This window comes from the organism of the source record quoted next, assembly GCF_019968955.1.
Source record: "MAG: Porospora cf. gigantea A chromosome Unknown PgA_NODE_188_length_30167_cov_351.89, whole genome shotgun sequence".
Classification (NCBI taxonomy): Eukaryota; Apicomplexa; class Conoidasida; order Eugregarinorida; family Porosporidae; genus Porospora; species Porospora cf. gigantea A.
In genome coordinates, this window is record NW_027151469.1 from 1 (window position 1) to 19,774 (window position 19,774).

The following is a 19,774-nucleotide window of genomic DNA, read 5'->3' on the forward strand; positions in this document are numbered from 1 at the left end:
CGCACCCCAACTACGACGACCTCAACCATTTGGTGTCCTACGCCATGTCGGGGCTTACGTGTGGACTGCGTTTCCCAGGTCAGCTGAATAGCGACCTTAGGAAGATGGCTGTTAACCTGATCCCATTCCCGCGACTGCATTTCTTCATTCTGGGCTTCGCGCCGCTAACCTCTAGAGACAACGCCGTCTACAGGAGCTCCTCGGTGGCGGACATCACTCAGCAGATGTTTGACTCGAAGAATATGATGTGCGCGTGCGACCCTCGTCAAGGCCGCTACCTCACTGCGTCTGTAATGTTCCGTGGTAAGGTCAGCACGAAGGAAGTGGAGGAGCAGCTGCTGAACATGCAGAACAAGAACTCTGGGTACTTTGTGGAGTGGATTCCCAACAACATCAAATCGACCGTGTGCGACATCCCACCTACCGGACTCAACGTCAGCGCCACCTTCGTGGGGAATACGACCGCGATCCAGCAGATGTTCCAGAGGGTATCAACCATGTTCCAATCCATGTTCCGTCGTAAGGCCTTCCTTCACAGCTACATCGATGAAGGCATGGACGTGAATGAGTTCGTTGAAGCGGAATCGAACATGAATGATCTGATGCTGGAATACCAACAGTACCAGGAAGCCAGCGCAGAGGACGAGAGCAACTTTGAAGACATTGGCTCCACGTTTTCATGAATACAATCACGTTAATAAAGTTCTGACGCCCCACGTCGCAATTACCTGGACATTTTTAATCCGCAAATGGGAATCAAAGGGCTTACTAGATTTCTACGCGATCGATGCTCCAAAGGGGTGACTGAGAAGAGCATGGCTAGCTTCATGGGGTCCGTATTGGCGATAGATGCCTCGATGTCGTTGTACCAGTTCATGATAGCTATCCGAGAAGGAGAGTCTTTCACGTGGGGAGCAGGCGAACAGCAGACACAGAACCTTGCAGAACGCGGACGGACAGGACACCAGCCACATCAGCGGTTTCTTATCGAGAACTATTCGCTTCATGGAGGCTGGAATCAAACCTGTCTATGTGTTCGACGGCAAGCCACCAGAGATTAAGCAGGAGGAGCTGCAAAAGAGAAAGGCGCTCCGGAGTCAAGCAACCTCGGCATTCGAGGCGGCTAAAGATGCGGGGGACCAGGCGATGATGGCGAAGATGGCCCAACGGTCCGTGAAGATCACGCCCAAGCACAACGAGGATGTCAAGCGTCTCTTACGGCTGATGGGGCTGCCGGTGGTGGAGGCGCCATGTGAGGCTGAGGCTCAGTGTGCGGTAATGTGCCGGGCTGGCCAGGTGCAAGGCGTAGCAACGGAGGACGCCGACACGCTGTGCTTCGGCTCTCCCGTGTTGGTACGCTACATGAATGTATCAGCAGCACGGCAGAAGACACAGCCAATCTTGTCCATCGATCTCCAAGCGATCTTAGAGGACTTACAGCTCACAATGGAACAGTTCATTGACTTCTGCATATTGTGTGGCTGCGACTACACCGATACCATTCGCGGCATTGGACCCTCCACCGCCTACAATCTCATAAGGGAGAAAAAATCCTTGGAGAGCATCGTAGCCACGCTGGACAAAAGGTTCACAATGCCAGAGCACTTTGACTTTCAGACTGCAAGGGGCTTCTTCCTGGCTCCTGAAGTCAACGAGGATATCTCCAAGTTAGAATGGAACGACCCCAAGTACGAAGAGCTCAAATGCTTCCTGATAGAGGAGAACTCCTTCAGTTCCTCTCGAGTGGAGAGTGCTATCGAGCGGCTTCGGAAGTGTCGCGAGAAGAAGCGCCAGTCACGACTAGAGAGTTTCTTTGGACCCGTCAAGGTACTTCAATCAAGTGCGAAGCCGAAGGCCAAGCCACGGAAGGCGATTCAAAAGAGACGGAAGTAACATCCGTGACAAACACATTTAGAGTTCTTCTGTGAGAATATCCGATGGGGCAGCATCTGCGCGGCACAGGCGAAGCAGGCGTCCCGTCAGCCGCGGCCCAACTCTACGGAATTTTCCGTCCAGCAGCAGCCGCGTATTGGCGACCTCTGACCTGAACTTGGCTGGGTCTTCTGCAAGCCTCAGCAGGCAGCCCATGGAGGGATACACCGCGCAGAGTGCAGTGGCCAGTGCCTCAGATACTCCTGGCAGCTGCATCAGCATAAAGACCCAGGGATACTTGGCGTCCTGCACTTGCAAAGTTCGCGGCTTGGAAGGTGCGGACTGCAGAAACGAGGGGGTGTCTCTCCGCGTCAAGTCATTCATGGTCTTTAGTACCCTGGAAACGAAGACCCCGAATTCATGGTCTGCGGGCAGGTCTACGACGTCAAGATGCGTAGAACACATTCCAGCCAAAAAGTCGAGCCAGCGGTGGCGTCCTAGCATCGCGCTCAGCTCCAGCGTGAGAACAGTACACTTTACTGGGTGTAACCTCTTCGAGCCATTTGCCACCGTCACCTCGACGGGGTCCCGCTGTAGACGTTCAAGGTCGGTCTGTATACGTAAAGAAACTGACGAGAGGCGACAGGAGGGAGGCAGCTCCTCCACCAATAGCAATAAAACGCAGTCCGGTGACTCGCTTTCGACATCGTCCACGCCGCGCTTGTTAAGTCCCAGTCGCAGGTCTCGCGGCTGGTCAGCCCACACACGTCGGTGCGCGAGCTTGGCGAACTGCGTGCTGTAGTGGGAGGCTGGGACGACAAAGATAGGCCACGTTTTTACCTCTGACTCGCCATTCTGCCAGTCAAAGTGAACGAATCTGTGCGAGGAGAGGTCGAGTCTCACGGAGGAAGGCTGGGGTTCTTGGAGTTCCATTCACAGCAAAAATAGGTCCACGCCGCGCAGGAGGCAAAGTCACCAGGGCAAGCGATGGTACAGGTGGTCATTTTTACAGGTTTTTTTTACATACCATCTGCGATGCGTGACTCGAATCGCGGCGTGACAGCTTCGTCCATGGGCTACGCACAGAACGCCTCTAGCAGCAGTGAACCATCCAAGTCTGCACTCAAAACCCATAAAACGCAAGGCAAAATTCTCGCACTACCATCATCCAACTTCGGGTCGAAGAACAACTACTCCATGATGCACTCGGGTGCGAAGACGCACCGAGTACACTCTCAGACTAGGTCTCCTACCCTAGTCAGAGCGACCACCTCGAAGGTCATCTCACCCGCGGCGACCACTACCTCAACTACAGACTCTCACGCACATCTACACAATCGAAGTTCATCTTCGTCAATGCTGCTCAGCCATCGGGCAAGTCACATGTCCAGCAACGGGAGCGGCCACTCAGAGGACGACTACTTGTGAGGCAGACTGCGAGTGGTTATACAGACTGCGCGTGGCTAAGAGAAAGAGGGCCCGTAAACGCTGCTTCGTCAACGTCTTCCGCTCTTGCACCGTGGTAGTTAAGAGAGTGGAGTATCTGCTGCTCAACCAGCGCCAGGCCGTCGAGAATCCGTTTGTTGTGGTTCGGTGAGATGCGGGGTAATTTCCAATGCCGAATCGGCGAGGCAGAACTGGCCTCGCGTCCCTTGGCGACCGCCAAATCCTTCAGCTACGATTTTAACTCCTGCTTCAACATGCCACTTACACCAAAGGAGGGCAAGGAAGAGATCCACGACCTTCTACTGGAGATCGGAGTATTCGAAGCCCGGAAGTTGGCACTTGTAGGTAAGTACCAGACACGGCTAAGTGATTTGGCGGTGAGCGGAGGCTCGCATACTGCCAAGTTCCAGTTATTGCGTGGTGATAAGCCCGCTGGAAAGCTGTTCGTTGACATTATTTTTTCGCGGAAGCTGATTTCTGCACCCTTCGTGGAGCCTCTCGTGTCCATGGACAGCCTCGAATCCGTAAGTTCAGACGTCCAATACTCACAGATGGACATGGATGACATCATATCTGCTGGACCGCTCACTGCCCGAGGGAGTACATCACGATCCCATCGAAACCTCGATATCGTCATCAACAGCCGGCTGGCGTACAGGGCAGGTGAAACGATGAAGGGGTCACCAGTCCACTCGACTCCGGGCGCGCACACAGAGTCGTCTGCGTCACGCAGGGAGTACAGATCTCCAGCTAGAAGGTTTTTGGACCTGTTCCTGCCTAGGCCAAAACAAGACGTGGTGTTGTCCGCGCCGCCACAGCCAGACCTTCTTCACTCCCATCTCGAGAAATCCCACCTCAACATCTTCAAGACGAAGAATCTAGGTGTGGGCCCAGACGTGAAGTACCAGATGTGATATTATTGTTCTGTTCTCAATGTCTACGTGTGAGTATCAGTCGAGTTACTTCCCATTCATGAGGAAGTATGCTGTACGTGTTTACTGGTTGATCGGTTCTCAACGTCTACATGTGAGTATCAGTCGAGTTACTTCCCATTCATGAGGAAGTATGCTGTACGTGTTTACTCGTTGATGAGTTTCAAGCTGCGAAGTAGGTACTCGAGCTGCAGGGTGTCCAGCTCCTTCGGAGCGCCCTCGTCTTCGGACTCAAAAGGTTGTGCTGCTGCTGACGCATCGGCCCTGCGCAGATGGGTTTGTCCTCTCATGGCCGCCATTCCCTGCAGTCTTGGCGTCTTCTTCATACGGCTCAAGTTGACATCTGCGTTCACAGGCGAGGATCCGCATCCAGACCAAAGATTGCGGTGGTGGAGGATCGTCTCCTCAATCGAATGCTGGTTCACCACCGTCTCCACCTCAACCTCTCCCACGGCGCCCATCCTATGAGCTCGGGCTACGACTTGTAGCTCCACGTTCACATTGGTGACAGGGTCCAGAATGAGGATGGTGCACACACACGACAGGTCCACGCCATGGGCTCCCCACGGTAGGTACATCAGCAACACAGGGACGTCGTCTCCGAACTGGAACCGCAGCAGCTGGTCAGTCCATGCGGGTACTCCCGGATGGCAGTGGGCACATGGTACGCCCAGTACCCGGGTAAGAACCTGCCCCAGCAGAAAAAGCTCCTCAGTGATCGATGAAATCACCAGAATCTTGGGGCATTTCTTGATTCCAGGGTCTGGTTGAGCCCAGAACTCGGGAGGGATGTTGTTCTGACCCCTTCCGCTGCGCAGCACGCTGAGGATCTTGCTACATGCGTAACGGACCTTCGAGGACTCGGCGAACACTCGTTGTACGTCGGCGTCCGCTTCGCCATCGACGAGGCGCCAGGGCATTATGCGGCAGTCAGACGCTCTGATGCGCGCTGCTGGAAGACCGCCAATGCGGTTCTGGTAGTCGAATGCGCCGGGTGTCACTACCGAGGCGGTGGAATGAGTGGTCATAGGCAGGACGTCAGCTGATACCGTCTGCTCTCCCCACAGGTAATAGTTTACATGGTTGTGTGTGACGAGGCGTCCAGCAAGCACTCCCGTGGGCGCCTTCGTCAGCAGCGATTCAGAGGCAACGCGCAGAGAGGGGTGTAGTGCGGAATCAGACGCCACTGCGTGGGAGATTGGGGGCTGAAGTCGGTCAAAAAAGTCGTTGTGGATGTCTGCTCCGCAGGTAGGACAGGCCACGACTGGCTTCCTCGACGCGAAAAGAGTTGACCTGTCACGCATGCATTCCACGCAAAGTAGGTGCAAAGCAGGACACGGAACCAGAACGGGAAATCGGAGGCGTCGACTGCATCCATCGCACAGGACAGACCTGGATTGACGGATGAATCGAAAGGCTTCTTCCACGAATCGTAGCCTCTTTTCTGGCCACTCGTACTGCTTGTGGTTGTAGACGTCGCACCATGATTCGAGAGGCTTGCAGTGCCTGAGCATCTCCATAGATTCCACCAGATCGGACTCATATACACCAACTCGGAGTAAACTGTAGCCAAAGCCAACGAAAATAATGTTCCAGATGGCTTCCTTAGCCAACGTGCGATTATTGGGGTGCAGGAGTGAGTCGCGGTTGTCTCTGGAGAAGTACGTGCAAAAAAGGTTTCTCTCTATCACCTGGACCAGGTCGTTATAGGCGGACTTCTCGCGAGGGGTGAGCTCTAAGGAAACGACGTTGGGGCCATTCAGTCTAGGCAAGGCGACCATAGACTTGGAGTGACGGACCAAGCACGAGGAGATGAGTGTCTCCAGCAGACGCCAAGCCTGAGCATTGCCCCGCATCAGCTGCGGGCGAATGATGAAATCAAAGTAGCGAGACGTCTGATTTCCGAGAGACACAGGAAGCCGGATGAACTCGAACATGCGAGCCCACTGCTCCGCTCCCTGTCGCACGTTCCTCGCAGCGGGGGTGCCAGTCACCACCCAGCGAGAAGTCGCCTTGAGGTGCCGCAGCACCCCCATTGAAAGACTTTTGGAGATTCCTAAAGAGTGTCCTTCGTCCACGATTATACGACGCCAGAAGATCCCCCCCAGAAACGACGTCCTGAGCCATGCTATGCTGTCGTCTTCCGCCTCCCGCTGGGCTTGCAGCGGGTGGAGCGGTGTGCAAAGGGGAATATCCAAAGCATCAGGGCCGCCATCAGTCACGGATGGTCGAATTGCGATCCGTTGCCAGAGAGAGTCCTCGACTGCCTTGTCAGGTCGGAGGCGGCGCAGCAACGTGACCCACTCAGGAACTTCAATCTTTCTTTTCTTGACACGGGCTGAGGCCCTTGGCATTTCCTGCTCTGCTCGATCCACGAAATCACGCCGCAAACGTAGGACCGACTTTAGGGAGTGGAAACTTATCAGCACGATGCGTGCATTGGCAAACTTCCAGCGGCTGCTAAGTCCGGCACGGGCTAGGGAACGAAGTAGGAACACTCCTTTCATCTTGGGGAACCATCGGCGAATCTCTGCCTCCCAATGGCTCAATACGGCCTTGGGACAAACCACCAACGTCGCCGTAGACGCCATGTACAGTGGGGATGGTCCGGTTAGCAAAGCCCTCATAGAAACAGGACGTCTTTCGTCAACGTCGCTCGCTGTTTTCAGCGCATCACGGAGCTTTGTATGGTTTTCACCGTCGCAGCGTACGGCATCAATAGCCTTGCGAGCGCGGTCGCTTCGAGAGGCGCGGTCTGAGTTAACGTCCCCATTCGAATCTCACCCTTCTGTTGCTGCTCCTGATAGGCAGTGAACTTGGACCACGAGTCAGCCATCCACCGGTCTGTAGGACTGGGTGCCAGGCTTTTCATTACTCTCGACACCGCGGATGGCCTCCCACTGGGCTTCAGTGTCGCTTGGATATCCGTGTAGGTGCTAACGTCCAGTGCGGGACTCAAAAGGGCATTCGCAGCGGGTTTCGCGGCGGGCTGTGGATAGAGACAAACTATCCCTTTCGCAGGACAGGCTCTGAGTGACTCGTTCGCATTTAAGAGGTCGTTCATTGTAAATGGCCCCGGGTGGGATAACACTTCTGGCGGGAGCACGACGGTGCGGTAGGCAGCGAAGGCTGGAGTCGTCATGTCAACGGAGCAGTCCTTGGCCACAAGAGATAGGATAGATAGCGTCTTGCCAAGCCCCGGATCGTCGCACAGAAAACCTCCAGAAGGCCATACGAATCCGGGTTGTGGGGTGAACTCAGAAGACATGCCGATCTGCAGCACGCCAGTGGAAGCGCACAGGTATAGACTGAAGGCTGACATGGAGTCCCAGTCGCTTCCAAGCTGGAAGCTCTCTAGTCGGGAAGAGATGCAAATCAGGAGAAACCGCGACGTCTCGCTCTCTTGAGGCAACGGCACGGGGAACTCTGTCCAGAAGGATGTCAGGTCCTCTCCGATTGGTGCGAAGGGGCCAACTCGAGCCTTCTCTACGCGCTGCATTTGCAGCAAGGAGTGCTGCTGATGGGCATAGAGCTCTGCCTTGTGAAAGCCTTGAGTGAGCCTTTTGTAATTGGAGACCTTCACCATTTCAGGCGAACTCCTGTCGATGCTTTTGGACATGTCCTGGGTGGTGAGGCCCGGAACCACTCTGGTTAGCTCTCGATAGAGATACGTGGAGCAGCAGCGAAGACGCTGTATATCGGCGCGGGAAAGAAACCTCAGCAAGCGCAGTAGCGCCGCTTGTGGCAACCGGTCCAGTGAGGAGGATGGAAGCCCTGGTAGACGGAGAAAGGCAGAAAAAAATATCTCGTCAGATAGTGCGAACAGAGATTTCTGGAGACTTGCTTTCTCTACAGAGTCGTAGACAGAGGCGAGAGAGTCGTGGTCGGATGGCTGGTGGTGCTTGCAATCGTATACACCGCAGGGAGATAAACGCAGTGCGGGCTGTTCCCCAATGCGCAGGGGATGAAGATGGAGAGCGAGCAACGCCAGCGTTTGCTTGAGTGTACAGGAGAGGTCCTCGCCAAATCGTAGGCGCCCTAAATCCACCCATAGTTCCAATCTAGCTTGTGAGGGAGTATCGGGTCTCCTGCGAACCAACACCTCCACTTCTCGGTACCTTGCCGCATAGGAGGCCTCCACCAGCCACAAGGGACACGCAGAGCAAACGTCAGGGCTCGATACACGTCGGTGTGAAAATACGTGCTGCGGTCCGCTGCTGGAGTCCTGGTTCGCATCGATTTCCTCGTCATCCACCATTGTGGAGGGTGTCTCGGAACTCGAGAAGTTCTCCTCGGAAGCCAGCACCTGGCAGACAGGACGTCTCATGTGTTTGAAAATGCATTGTGACAAGTTGACCACACTGGGGCTGGAGAGCTCGTAGGGTCGGTGAAGCTCAACCGTGGCGTAACACAGAGGAAGGTACTGCTCAGGTTCAAAATCCATCTTTCGAGATTCGTACCAAGATATTTGAAGCCTCCTCTCTGCACGGAAAAATCGCCAAATGTGGGAAGCTGCAGCAGATGTGTGTCCCACACTTCCTCTCAGCGCCCTAGTGGGCTTGCTTGCCCACGACATGACAGAGGAGACCAGAAATGACGGCGTCGAGGCATTGAATGACCCACCGACGATTCGACGCGTTTCGCTCTACTGTGAGCTGCTACTCAAGACACTGGAGGTCAAGGGAGCCGACCTCGCTCCTGCCCAGTCAAAGTCGTCGATATCGACCCTTCTTGTGGCAACGGCGGATCTAGAGCGCGTCCGGCCGATGATGGAATGCCGACGAGCCTTCTACGCCGCTTCCGTCCATGTTGGAGGGGCGGTAACAGAGAACGAGAGTTTTCAAGAGAGATTCGCTTTCGAAAAGAAAAGACAGGGTACAGTAGATTACGACTGGGATTTCCAAGAGGAGTGTCTGGCGGCCATTGACCTCTTAGCGCTAGCCGAAACGGAGGCGCGCTGCGATATGAGCAGTTGCCTTTCTCTGGACCAGCACCTCGAATTGGTAGTGGACCTATTCAAACGCACCTATCCCCTAGAACTGGAGATGTTTGTGGTTCGAGTTCATCACCACTTCATGGTGTCCTTCCTACGAAGGACTTCCGCATGCCGTGGTGGAGAATTCAACACTGCAATCGATTCCTTGGTGAGGATCCTCGCTACGGATAGAGAGCTGAAATCCGAGCTTCATCTTCGAGTGTTGGACTTAGCAGCCGTGGTTTTGGTGTCCCTTCTCGACTTAACCAAGGTAAGGAGTTGGGACCGATGACGACGCAGATATCTCCTGAAGATCAGCTGAGTCGTGTTCGTGGCTTGGTGTCCAGAGCAACTGACCGACCAAGCCCCCTTCACCTGGTGACTCTAAAAATTCACAACTCCATCTCGCGGAGGTGGATTGAGCTTGGCTCCGGAGGCGCTGACGACGCGGAACTACAGGCGACTGCGTCGAGCCTGGAGAGCCTGCGTGCTGGATGGTTTGTGTCCGTCATGCCTGTCATAGCGCGGCTGCTGCAATCCTCAGTGGGATTCCTAGACAATGCGGCTGTGCATCCCGTCATCTCGGCACTTGTGCGGGATCTGATTTTCGTTGAACAGGTCTCAGAAGAGCCGGTTTTCTGCGGTGCGTGGAGAGAGTTCTTTGAGGTCGCTGACGTTGTCTGTAGAGGCGTTTCCCTGGAGTCCACGGACCGTTTCCTTGAGGAACAGTGCTTCTATGTGGATTTTGGACTTGAAGCGATTCGTGTTCCGCTTCCAGGAGCGTCTGGTGGGGAAGCTCGCGTCCGCGAAATCCTCCACCGGCTAAGGACACCGATACGTGGCGTGAGCGGGTTCGATGTTCTGCACAACCTTCTAGTTGCAGGTCTGCAGTCCCTAGCAGAGGGCGCCTTTCAGGACTGCCCCGCCAAGGCGGATGTGCTTTCCGCACTGTTTCTGCTTTGCCGTCTGGCAGGCTTCCACCCTCTCGTGAGGGTAGCGTTGGACCGGATGTTCGGCGGAGTTGACATTGTCGCCGCAGTGCGCATTGTAGGAGACGAAGTCCACCCCAACTCGCCAACTGCTTACTACCTGTTTGAGTTCCTTAAACTCATGTGCACGTACGATAATCGTGGGGACTCGTATCAGTGGAGTCGCACCGAAATCATTAAGAGTCTGACCGTCATGGCAGAGCCATTTTCTGCTGGAGACTTTCGCCTCCTATTGCAAGGTCATACCCTGATGCTTACGCCCTCCCAGGGCGTCCTTCGGGACCCCGTATGCAATCGTTGGGTCCTTATAAGTCATTTGGAGCAGGTGGAGTCTCCTGATAGATTCTGGGCATCCCTCGTGGATCTGATGCTCTGTGGTGTCTCCGGACAGGGTCCTCTCTTTTTCCTGAAGTTCCTCAAAACGATGCTCGGAACCAATGTTCACCTTCTGCATGCCGGGTGGGCTAGACACCTTACGCTGTCCATGTCATCCCTCGTGGTGTCGGTGGCGGAGAATGCGCAGGACCCTCACAGGGGGAAGACACCAGATGTCCCTAGTAGCATATCACCAGTGATGCAGTATATTCAGGCGTCAACTCCTCCGCAGCACTTATCAGCTGCTGGTAGAGTTCATACCACCTTCATCAAGGCAGTGACCCGCGCGCTGAGTCAGGCTTTCAGCTTCCGCGTTAGCGGCATTTGCACGGCGTTTGAGGATCAACTCGCGTGGGATGCAGCCTACCTGGACGTTGTGGAGATTCTACTGACCCATCTGGTGAACTTCGAGCGCGTTCTGACGTCTTTCGATCTGCGAGACTCCGAGCTGCTGCTGAGCTTCGGCGGCGACTCGCTTCCGGCCACCTCGGACCGGGCGACCCTGTTGTTGGAGTGCAACAGCATTCTCAACTTCATAGGAGAGAGCCGCTTGATTGATTTCCTGCTGACTATCAACGCTGTGTCGGCCTCCTTCGAGGAGAACTCTGTTTTGTGGTCGTCTACGCTGTTAGTGCAGCTCACGGAGTCCAGACCTACTTGGAGGCGTGTTACCAGCTATGAGGCAGCCGATCTATTCTCCTTCATTCCTGGACACCGACAAGCATCCAGGCTTCGGACTTCGGCTTTGGGCGTGTTGCGGCTCCTGGCCTCTGCGCTGATAGGCTCAGAAACATTCCTGCTTGATAAATTGCGGGAGCAGTTTATTCCAGGCATTCAGAACTGGCAGAGGCTCCACTCGTTCACTCGACAACCGGGAATCGAATACTACGATATGAACCTTTCCGGGTACCAGATGATAGAGCCTGAGCTTCCTGGACTGACATTGGGCATCGTAGTCCCTCCAATCCAGGGCCTCGCGGTTCTAACCAGCCACCCGACGCTGCGGCCTCTTGCCTTCGACGTACTCAGTTGCCTAGTGGTGCTGGGGCGACGCAGCTCTCACTTTGACCTGCGCCTAGAGTTGGTTAACGTCTCTAGTCGTGTTTCAAAAGAGCACCTCGCTATCATGCAGAAGTCTCTGTTGGAAGATATCCTCAAGCATCATGCCGTCAGCAGTGCCCCTAATCTCCCTGAGGCGAGCAGTTTTCTTCTCGTCGCCGCGAACTCTCAACCTCAGTTTATGCGATCTGATGGACTGACCTGGGCCGAAGCGCTGTTGGGGCATCTGGAAACGGCTGCCCATCCTCAGGAGCATCTGGAAACGGCTTCCCATCCTCAGGAGCACGACGACCTGCTGACCCTGCCGTGGACGAGTGATTCATTCGCACTGAAACTAGCTTGCTACGCTCTTACTACAATTCTTGACACTCTTCAGTGGAGTCGCCGCACCCAGCGGCACAATGACATTTTAACGCGATGCATGCGCCTTTCTCGGCAACTGGAGGCGTGTCAAGACATGCTGACGCTGCAGATTCATCTCACAGTGTTGACGCTGTCTTTGGGCGACGAGACGCCTGACGCGGAGTGGACGTCTTATCTTGAGACAACGTTGTTTGACTGTGCCGAAGCGGTTTCCGCGACGACCGATTCCAGAAAGCAGGATTTGGCCTGGTGGTACAGCTGCGTCGCTTCGGAGTCCCTGCCGAGGTCACTGCTGCTGGGACGCCGAGGCGTCGAAATGGGTCGCCTGCTTCCGACAGGCACCAAACATACTCTTGTTGTGGAAGCTCCGATGGAACCTACGGGAGCGCCAATGACCTTACTCAGCGTGCCCGCTGTGGTGGACTGCGCGGGTAGAGGCCACTGCGACAAGCTGCGGCTCAACAACGTCATGAAGCCGTTGCTGGACTGCTGCAACACTCTTTTTGGGACGCCGGTGTCCTGGCTGTCGGAGCGCACACCGCCCTCCGTTAGGAGCCACCTCACAGTTGGCAGTCCGCATGACCGCTTCGGCCCACAGTACGTAGTCGCCGTGGAGGAAGGCCTTTGTCTAATTGAAGCCTACGCTGGTTGGAGTCCCGATACCTGCAACGAACTTCACGTCGGTGCCGTTCTAGGCTCGCTGCCTATCACAGCGAAGCTCGACGTCTACAGCCATCGTGAGTGGAGTCGCATGTTGATTTTATCATTCTCTTCCAGTGCTTACCAGGCTGAGCGAGACCTTCGCGCTCTCAGACTACTTCTCCTTCATGGTAATCGCTCTCAACACTCTGATGTGCACCCATACAGACATCGTACTCCGCGCGGCCCCTGCTGCCTGCGACTGCATCCTCCAGAGCTGTTCCCAACGAGTCCAGTCTCTGCCGTCTCCTCTAGGTTTAGCTGACATGCAGTGCTGCTCCCTCCTGACGTCGCTAATACCACGACTGAAGAACGACGCGCTCGGCCTCTTCGCCCCTCTCTGCCGCATCCTGGCTGCATCAGTCTCGGTTTTGGAAAATGGAACGCCGAATTTGCAATTCCAGAAGCGCCAGCTAGAGGCTCTGCGTGTGGATGCGCTTGGTGCGTCGAAGCTGCAAGACGACGTTCGGCGCAGAGACGTCCCCGTGCTGTTGGCGGCCGATTTCCTAGCTTTTATGGACGACTTCTTCTGTGGCAAAGCCGACCTCGTTTCGGTGGCTTTTATGAGGAGCGATAGGTTGGATCTGGAGCTGGCAATGGAGATACTTCTGAGTATTCAGCTGTTGACTCTGGTGCTGGGGAAGTCACCACGGATTGCCGCTGGAACCGAGGAGGCCCTCAAGCGCATATTACTGACTTGTATCAGCGCCTGCAAGCGAACTCAGCAGCAGGCTCACGTATTGGCACACGCCACGAAATTTGAATGCAGCCACTTCTACAAGTTCTACTTTGGGCCGGAAGGTGCCTCGGGAGGCATATTACCTGTCATTAGCATCTTGTTGCCGCAGTACGCAATGTTCCTTTTGTCGAGTCTCCGATCATTCGTTCCGAACGTCAAACTCCGGATGGCTGATATGCTCGCCGCGTACCTTCAGAGCCTCCCACCCATCCCCTCGTTGCAGCTAATAGGCTTGCGTAACACGGAACAGCATTCCAACTTTGTCCGTGAGATCGCGTCAGATCGCCGCTTTCTGGCTCTTTCAGACCTGGCCGAGGACGTCGCGCTAGGTAACGACGTCCCGCCGTACCTGGTGAATAGGCCTACTCACTTCCCAATGCAAGGAGCGATGATCCACGAGCGAGCGCTGCAGGTACAGGCAGTAAGTCTCGTTCTGCTGGAAGTTCACAGCATGGCCAAGGCGGAGACCGTCGATAAGAACATCATCAATGCTATTGTCAGAGCTCATCCGTGCGAATCGTTTCTGAGTCCTTTAGGCCTCCTCCACAGCAACCAGCACACTTGGAAGGTGGCATACGTTCCTAATCTGTGGCGGTCTGCGTACGAGATCATCGGCCCTCCTACAGACATCGATGAGGGCGTGATCCGCCGCTCCGCAGAGCACGTGGTTTTTCTGCGCTTCCTGTATGTCCTGCGCGATGTGCTGGATGCTGTCGACGCTGCTGCCATCCTGGACTTTCTGAGACCCAGGCTCCTCTACACGTTCACGAACCTACGCGAAGTGTCCCAACTTGCGATTCTGGAGGAGTGCGCCGCCTCCGTTGGGGTGTTGCACGGCCTCTGCAAACTAAAAAATCTGTCTGCCAGCACCCAAAACCAACTCGCCGAACTGCTGCTCTGTCTTCTTTCCAGCTTCAAGTCCGTCTTTGCAAGCATGGAGAACGCGGCCGACTTTCCAGTGGATGTCCATGACATTATCCAACCTAAAAGTCTAGAGGAGGTATGGGCATCCAAAGAAGAAACAGCGTCGCTCTTTTATCAGAGAGTCTTACTCTTGTTCCTCCGCAGCCTTCCCCTAGTACTCAGTTCTCTCTCAAGGATTGACCTGCCTTCATTGCTGCTGAGTGATGAATCGAGAAAGCACCTTGCCGACGTCCTCACGGTGTCGTCTGGTTTGAAGTCAGCCGAGTCTACCTGGGCAGGTGTGGATGGGCTTTGTCACCTCTTGTACGACTTCACACGCAACCTGCTGCGGTTCAATGATGACCTCTGCCGAGCCACGAACATCTTCGCGGGGGTGGAGCAGCTCACAGTCCCGACTTGCATCGACTTGGGAGGCTACAGGTCCCCCTTCTTGGTGAAACCGTCCGAGAATAACCTCACTCGAGGCTTGCAACTTCCAACGTCTTTCCACTGCAAGCTTATGGACCCTGCTCCAGCCCTGTCAAGTTCCGGTCCAAAGCGAACTCTGCTCCACAATGTCCGGCGGTTCAAGTCCGTCAAAATCCAGCCGGAACCGGTGCCGATTCAGCACCTGCCGGCCTTCGTCACCGTTGAGCAGGTTACGAGATGGGCCTCGTTAGGAGTGGAGCTGATGGTGGATCTAGGATACGCTGCTCTTAGACATCATACGAACGTTTTCCCGTCGCCCCACCCCTCAGTGACTGGTGTCCGGGTTTCTCGCGTGACGGAGCTAGCAGGCATTGTGAATACGTTTGCAGGGCCTGACAGTGCTTGTCTGCCCCGAATAGCAGCGAAAATCGACGCGCTGACCGCACGTCTGGTTTCTTTGGAGAAACCCGGATCTAGTGTGTGTGACGTGACTTAAACACTCGCAATATTGACTCATTTTGGATGTATCCCCCGGACTTGACACGTGGCTCGCCGTACTCGCCGCCTTACACACGCATGCAGGCTTGTGCTTCCTCGGGGAACCTGCAATCTTCAATGCAGCCCCGAATGCCTGGTCAGTCAGGGGTCGAACAGGCCGCCTACAACCCCTACTACGGACAGGTGAAGTTTGAGAGGAAAGCGCAGGGGTTGCCCATGTACTCAGAAGGCAAGGACGGCCGGAGAAGTAAGGGTCGGAGGGACCACCGACGCAGATAAGCGACTCTCTTTCATATCTGGAGTCCTGATCACCTCTCTGGCTGTTGCGTGCGGGTTTTTTCTGGTCCGCCAGGGGTACGTGGGGAAGTTCTTACTTCGTACGGAGGTGCACAGCGAACCGTTGGCCAAGCAGGCAACCGCTGACACGTTAACTGGGCCCACACCCTTCAGTGCGGGTCTCCACGGGACTTTGGGAGTGTGAGGCTTTCAGGGGCTAATTACACAGCATTGGCGGAGTCAAGCTGTGGAATCCAGACGTTAACCTGAAAGAGCTTACGGGAGAGGCGCTTAACGCACACCTCTCTCGTTTCGGCGGCATGAATCGAAATTTGTCTGACCATACGCCCCTTGACCGGCCATTCCCGTACAATTTCGCGAAACCCGCCTCGTGCCCCACCTCAGTGGGACGAGCCAAGGTGTCGGTTATCATCCCCGTATGTGAGGAGGGGCCGTCATTCTTATTGCGAACATTGCACTCGGTCTTCAACCGTACGCCACCAGCACTCCTCCACGAGGTCGTTCTCGTGGACGACTTCTCCAGCGACCCTTGGTTCTTTGACGAGTCCATAGGGTTACGCGCGTACCTGCGAACGCTTCCGGAAAAAGTTACTGTGGTGCGGTCTAGTCGAAGACAAGGCATAGCGCAAACCAAGCTACTCGGGGCAAAGCACTCTTCAGGTGACTACCTTGTGTTCGTGGACAGCCACGTCGAGTTCGGAGACAGATGGTTGGAACCGCTGGTCGCCCGTCTACGCGTAGAACATACGGCGGTGGTGTTTCCCGAAAGCGTAATGCTGTCTCCCGTTACGCTGGAGCCGAACACTTCCTTCCTTAGGTCTCCTGTGGGTTTCCAATGGAAACTACTTGAGCAGGCAATCCCCCAAGCACTGCAGCAACGCTTTCCAACCACAAAGCGAGGCGCTCAAGAGAAAGACCCCAACTATATCGGCACGCCAGTCCTGCCAGCCGGCATGTTTGCAGTCGAACGCAGGTTCTTTATGGAGACGTTGGACGGCGGCTTCGACTCCAAGATGCCAGGCAGCATCGGCATGGACAACCTGGAGCTTTCGCTGAGGACATGGCAGCTCGGCGGGCGAGTGGAGTCTGCGAGATGCTCTGTGATTGGCCATGTCTTCCGACAAGGCGGTAGCATTTCGCAGGACACCACAGACTCCAATGTGGCGTCGCCTACTCTGCAGATCTACCGAAACAAACTGCGAACCATGCTACTCTGGATGGACGAGGGTGGCGCCCTGACTTACCTGCTGTTAGGGCAACCTACCAGTCAATCGTTAGAAGATCTCGGAGGGCAAAACCTTCTTGACGCATACCAGTGGAGAAAAACCAACTTGAAGATGGACTTCTCCCAGTACATGGAGCAGGTGTACCCGGACAGCACCTTCCGAGGGCCGCAGGACGTACCCTTCGCCGGCAGGCTACGTAACGTGGGCAGTGACTACTGCCTGGACCAAGGTAAGGGGCGCCACTTGGTGGGTCAACGCTCCATGACGCTGATAAAGTGCCTCGACCCGAAGGTTGCGGATACGATTCACCAGAAGAACATGCTTACTGTGAGGCGCCAGCCAGCCAAAGGTTCCCTTTTCAACCTCATGCACCCTTCCTCCCAACAACTCTTCGTCTACAACCAACGACTTCGATGGATACATCCTGGCACGAACGACGAGGCTTGTGTGGGTAATGGGCAGCGAGCTGACTTCACCGTGTCATGTAACGGCAGCCCGCAGACCTGGACTGTCGACTACATCTCTCCCGCGCAGCGAAAGCGCCTGGTATTGCCTACTCTTGCCGACAAGAAGTACGTCCGGCTTATTAATGACCAGAACGGATTATGCCTCACATCGCCAGCTGCGGGTTCCGAACCGCAGGGGCAAGTATCAATACCAGTTCTACGTGACTGCTCTCTGGAGAACAAGTACCAAATCTGGACGTGGGACGCATACCAGACTCCACAAGGCTTTTTGGAGTTGCGAAAAGAGATGGGCCTCTAACCGAATTTTTAATATGAGTTCCGTGAAGGGGTAGCGCTAAAATGGTCGTTTGTTAGAATGTGGTTTCGCGAAGAGAGCCAGCTCTGGCCTGGTCAAAGTTTCTCCCTGGAAACCACTCGTTGTATCGAAGACATAAGATCTCGGTATCAGCACATTCAGGTGTTTGAGACTGCGACCTATGGCCGTCTACTCGTTTTAGATGGATGCATCCAGCTCACTGAGCGGGATGAGTTCTCGTACCACGAAATGATGGCTCATACCGGGGTTTTCGGCATGCGTGGGGAGGCGCGAACGGTGTTGGTGATTGGAGGCGGGGACGGCGGGGTGGTGCGGGAGTTATGCAAGCACGCCAGCGTGGAAGAGATTCACCTGTGTGACCTGGACGAGGAAGTTATTCGCGTCTCAAAGGAGTACTTTCCCAAGGTAGCCTCTGGTCTTAGCGATAGCCGAGTAACGATCCACGTGGAAGATGGCGCTGAATACATGGCTCGGCACTCGAACAAATTTGACTTGATCATTGTGGATTCGAGTGATCCTATAGGCCCAGCTGAAACTCTGTTTGGCGCAGACTTCAAGACGGCGTGCCATAAAGCCCTCAACTCGCGAGGAGTCCTTATCCAGCAAGGCGAGTGTATGTGGCTCCATTTGGAGCTCATCAAGACGATGCTGGTCCAAAGCAGGGAGCTGTTCGACTCTGCTCTCTACAGCTGGCACTCTATCCCAACGTACCCGTGCGGCACCATTGGATTAGCCGTAGCCGTTAAAGGCGACCTTGACGTAAAGCAACCGAAATCGTTTAAAGGCAGCTCATCGGTCCTTTTGGAAACACGATACTACACCGAGGACATCCACAAGGCCAGTTTCATGCTCCCAAAGTTCGTGGCGGACGCATTAATCTAAACTTCTTGTTTGCCGTGTTCCCCTCCACTGGTAGCGCTCATATTACGTAGCGCTGCAATGTGGTCCTTAACGTGCTGCCGGAATATCGTTGGCGCACAGCTAGCGCTGTGCTTTAACTTGGCTGTGCCGCGGTTAATTTTGGCTCGCTGCGACGGCGACCTCTCAGTCATCAACGGACGCCGCAGGCTCTCATCTGTATGGCGGAAGCTGTGTGGCCGAGCTCGCATGAACTTGGAAAACTTAGAAACCATTCGCTGGCTTTCATCCATGTCAAACTCGTCCCAAATCTCTTCTTGAATCAGCTCTTCAATGATGTCCTCCATAGTAATAATGCCCTCCAACTGGTAGGGTCCTTCTGAGTCATTGCGCAACTCCTGTGCGTCAGCGACAATGAACGCTAGATGGGAGATTCCTTTCTGGAACTCGTTGAGGATGTAGTAGACACTTGTCTCGGCGGTAACATAGAGCACGCTGCGACGGCTGTTCACGAGTTGACCCATGGTAAACTCCCCTCCAGAGGAGACTCCAAGCAGGGTTTTGACAAGCACAACGCCCAGAATGCAATTCCGCTCTTGTTGATAGACAGGAATTCTGGAGTGTCCAGTCTTCAAAATAGTGAGCAGGAGGTCATTGTCGTACACAGCTGAAGATTCCAGCATGAATACCGCATCAAAAGGTACGATGAGGTCATGACAGGACTTCTCGGCTAGTTTAATCGCCCCATCGATAACGCAAGCCTCGTCTGGATCCATTTCCGCGTCGAATGTCGTGGAGACAGAGTCTTGCTGTATGAGACAACCCTGGGGTTCTCACGCGGTTGAGGTGCACCAGAGCCTTGAGTTTCTGCCGGTGGCTGGTGAGGTGGTCGCTATGTCCGCCAAAGATGAAGTCCAGCACTCGCGCTATTGGGTAAGCCACGGGAAATGTAGCCACGATAAGGAGGTTGACCAGAGGTAAGGCGTACACAGCGATGCTGAGTTGGTTAGGACCTGTGCAGACGGCCTGCGGCAGTATTTCACCCAAAATAAGGATGGCAGTCATCGATATGACAACTGCCGCCCATGCTGGGACTACACGGTCTAGGAATACTGGCAACGCTTCCATCGCGAACGAATTCGTCAAGAGCAGCGCAACCAGAAGGAGATGCTTGTGTTCGAGCACAGAGAGAAGGCGATCTGCGCTGAGTGACGTTGAACCGTGTAGCTCACGCATTTCTTTCGGATGGGGATCCCTCCAAAGACAGGACCTTGAGATCCATTGGATTAAGTGACAGAAGGCCTACAGTGAGCCCCGATGCAAGCCCCGCG

At 54.9% G+C, this 19,774-nt stretch overlaps 9 protein-coding genes across 18 annotated transcripts; 6 read left to right on the forward strand and 3 right to left on the reverse strand.

Moving 5' to 3' along the window:
• On the forward strand, window positions 1-683 carry KVP18_003738 (uncharacterized protein; the record flags this gene model as incomplete). Of its 2 annotated transcripts, none has more annotated exons than XM_067955713.1 (1): window positions 1-683. In XM_067955713.1, a coding segment is annotated over one exon (683 nt), but the record flags the coding sequence as incomplete, so codon positions are not given. The 2 variants fall into 2 exon arrangements, with proteins under 2 accessions (XP_067811840.1, XP_067811839.1); XM_067955712.1 differs by having other exon boundaries at window positions 45-683.
• A 66-nt stretch (window positions 684-749) lies between these two features.
• Window positions 750-1,893, forward strand: KVP18_003741 (uncharacterized protein; the record flags this gene model as incomplete). Of its 2 annotated transcripts, XM_067955717.1 has the most annotated exons (2): window positions 750-907; window positions 936-1,893. In XM_067955717.1, 2 exons carry the CDS (start codon window positions 750-752, stop codon window positions 1,891-1,893), a joined length of 1,116 nt encoding a protein of 371 aa, XP_067811844.1. The 2 variants fall into 2 exon arrangements, with proteins under 2 accessions (XP_067811844.1, XP_067811845.1); XM_067955718.1 differs by lacking the exon at window positions 750-907 and having other exon boundaries at window positions 1,006-1,893.
• Window positions 1,894-1,911: 18 nt separating this feature from the next.
• On the reverse strand, window positions 1,912-2,805 carry KVP18_003740 (uncharacterized protein; the record flags this gene model as incomplete). The annotated part of the gene is made up of 1 exon (XM_067955716.1): window positions 1,912-2,805. The coding sequence occupies one exon, from the start codon at window positions 2,803-2,805 to the stop codon at window positions 1,912-1,914; it is 894 nt and encodes a 297-aa protein (XP_067811843.1).
• Window positions 2,806-3,255: 450 nt separating this feature from the next.
• Window positions 3,256-4,232, forward strand: KVP18_003739 (uncharacterized protein; the record flags this gene model as incomplete). Of its 2 annotated transcripts, XM_067955714.1 has the most annotated exons (3): window positions 3,256-3,296; window positions 3,325-3,465; window positions 3,548-4,232. In XM_067955714.1, the coding sequence occupies 3 exons, from the start codon at window positions 3,256-3,258 to the stop codon at window positions 4,230-4,232; spliced, it is 867 nt and encodes a 288-aa protein (XP_067811841.1). The 2 variants fall into 2 exon arrangements, with proteins under 2 accessions (XP_067811841.1, XP_067811842.1); XM_067955715.1 differs by lacking the exons at window positions 3,256-3,296; window positions 3,325-3,465 and having other exon boundaries at window positions 3,471-4,232.
• A 164-nt stretch (window positions 4,233-4,396) lies between these two features.
• On the reverse strand, window positions 4,397-8,694 carry KVP18_003745 (uncharacterized protein; the record flags this gene model as incomplete). 3 transcript variants are annotated; one of them, XM_067955729.1, is made up of 2 exons in its annotated part: window positions 4,397-7,005; window positions 7,035-8,694. In XM_067955729.1, the coding sequence occupies 2 exons, from the start codon at window positions 8,692-8,694 to the stop codon at window positions 4,397-4,399; spliced, it is 4,269 nt and encodes a 1,422-aa protein (XP_067811856.1). The 3 variants fall into 3 exon arrangements, with proteins under 3 accessions (XP_067811856.1, XP_067811855.1, XP_067811857.1); XM_067955728.1 differs by lacking the exon at window positions 7,035-8,694 and having other exon boundaries at window positions 4,397-6,841; XM_067955730.1 differs by having other exon boundaries at window positions 6,916-8,694.
• Window positions 8,695-8,752: 58 nt separating this feature from the next.
• Window positions 8,753-15,277, forward strand: KVP18_003743 (uncharacterized protein; the record flags this gene model as incomplete). 3 transcript variants are annotated; one of them, XM_067955724.1, is made up of 3 exons in its annotated part: window positions 8,753-9,496; window positions 9,526-12,841; window positions 12,879-15,277. In XM_067955724.1, the coding sequence occupies 3 exons, from the start codon at window positions 8,753-8,755 to the stop codon at window positions 15,275-15,277; spliced, it is 6,459 nt and encodes a 2,152-aa protein (XP_067811851.1). The 3 variants fall into 3 exon arrangements, with proteins under 3 accessions (XP_067811851.1, XP_067811849.1, XP_067811850.1); XM_067955723.1 differs by lacking the exon at window positions 8,753-9,496 and having other exon boundaries at window positions 9,736-12,748; window positions 12,789-15,277; XM_067955722.1 differs by lacking the exons at window positions 9,526-12,841; window positions 12,879-15,277 and having other exon boundaries at window positions 8,753-9,517.
• Window positions 15,278-15,303: 26 nt separating this feature from the next.
• On the forward strand, window positions 15,304-17,567 carry KVP18_003747 (uncharacterized protein; the record flags this gene model as incomplete). 2 transcript variants are annotated; one of them, XM_067955735.1, is made up of 3 exons in its annotated part: window positions 15,304-15,526; window positions 15,555-15,756; window positions 15,785-17,567. In XM_067955735.1, the coding sequence occupies 3 exons, from the start codon at window positions 15,304-15,306 to the stop codon at window positions 17,565-17,567; spliced, it is 2,208 nt and encodes a 735-aa protein (XP_067811862.1). The 2 variants fall into 2 exon arrangements, with proteins under 2 accessions (XP_067811862.1, XP_067811861.1); XM_067955734.1 differs by lacking the exons at window positions 15,304-15,526; window positions 15,555-15,756 and having other exon boundaries at window positions 15,876-17,567.
• Window positions 17,568-17,624: 57 nt separating this feature from the next.
• Window positions 17,625-18,467, forward strand: KVP18_005216 (uncharacterized protein; the record flags this gene model as incomplete). The annotated part of the gene is made up of 1 exon (XM_067949609.1): window positions 17,625-18,467. One exon carries the CDS (start codon window positions 17,625-17,627, stop codon window positions 18,465-18,467), a length of 843 nt encoding a protein of 280 aa, XP_067811870.1.
• Window positions 18,464-19,571, reverse strand: KVP18_003748 (uncharacterized protein; the record flags this gene model as incomplete). 2 transcript variants are annotated; one of them, XM_067955737.1, is made up of 3 exons in its annotated part: window positions 18,580-18,613; window positions 18,642-19,252; window positions 19,281-19,571. In XM_067955737.1, 3 exons carry the CDS (start codon window positions 19,569-19,571, stop codon window positions 18,580-18,582), a joined length of 936 nt encoding a protein of 311 aa, XP_067811863.1.
• Between the last annotated feature and the right edge of the window lie 203 nt (window positions 19,572-19,774).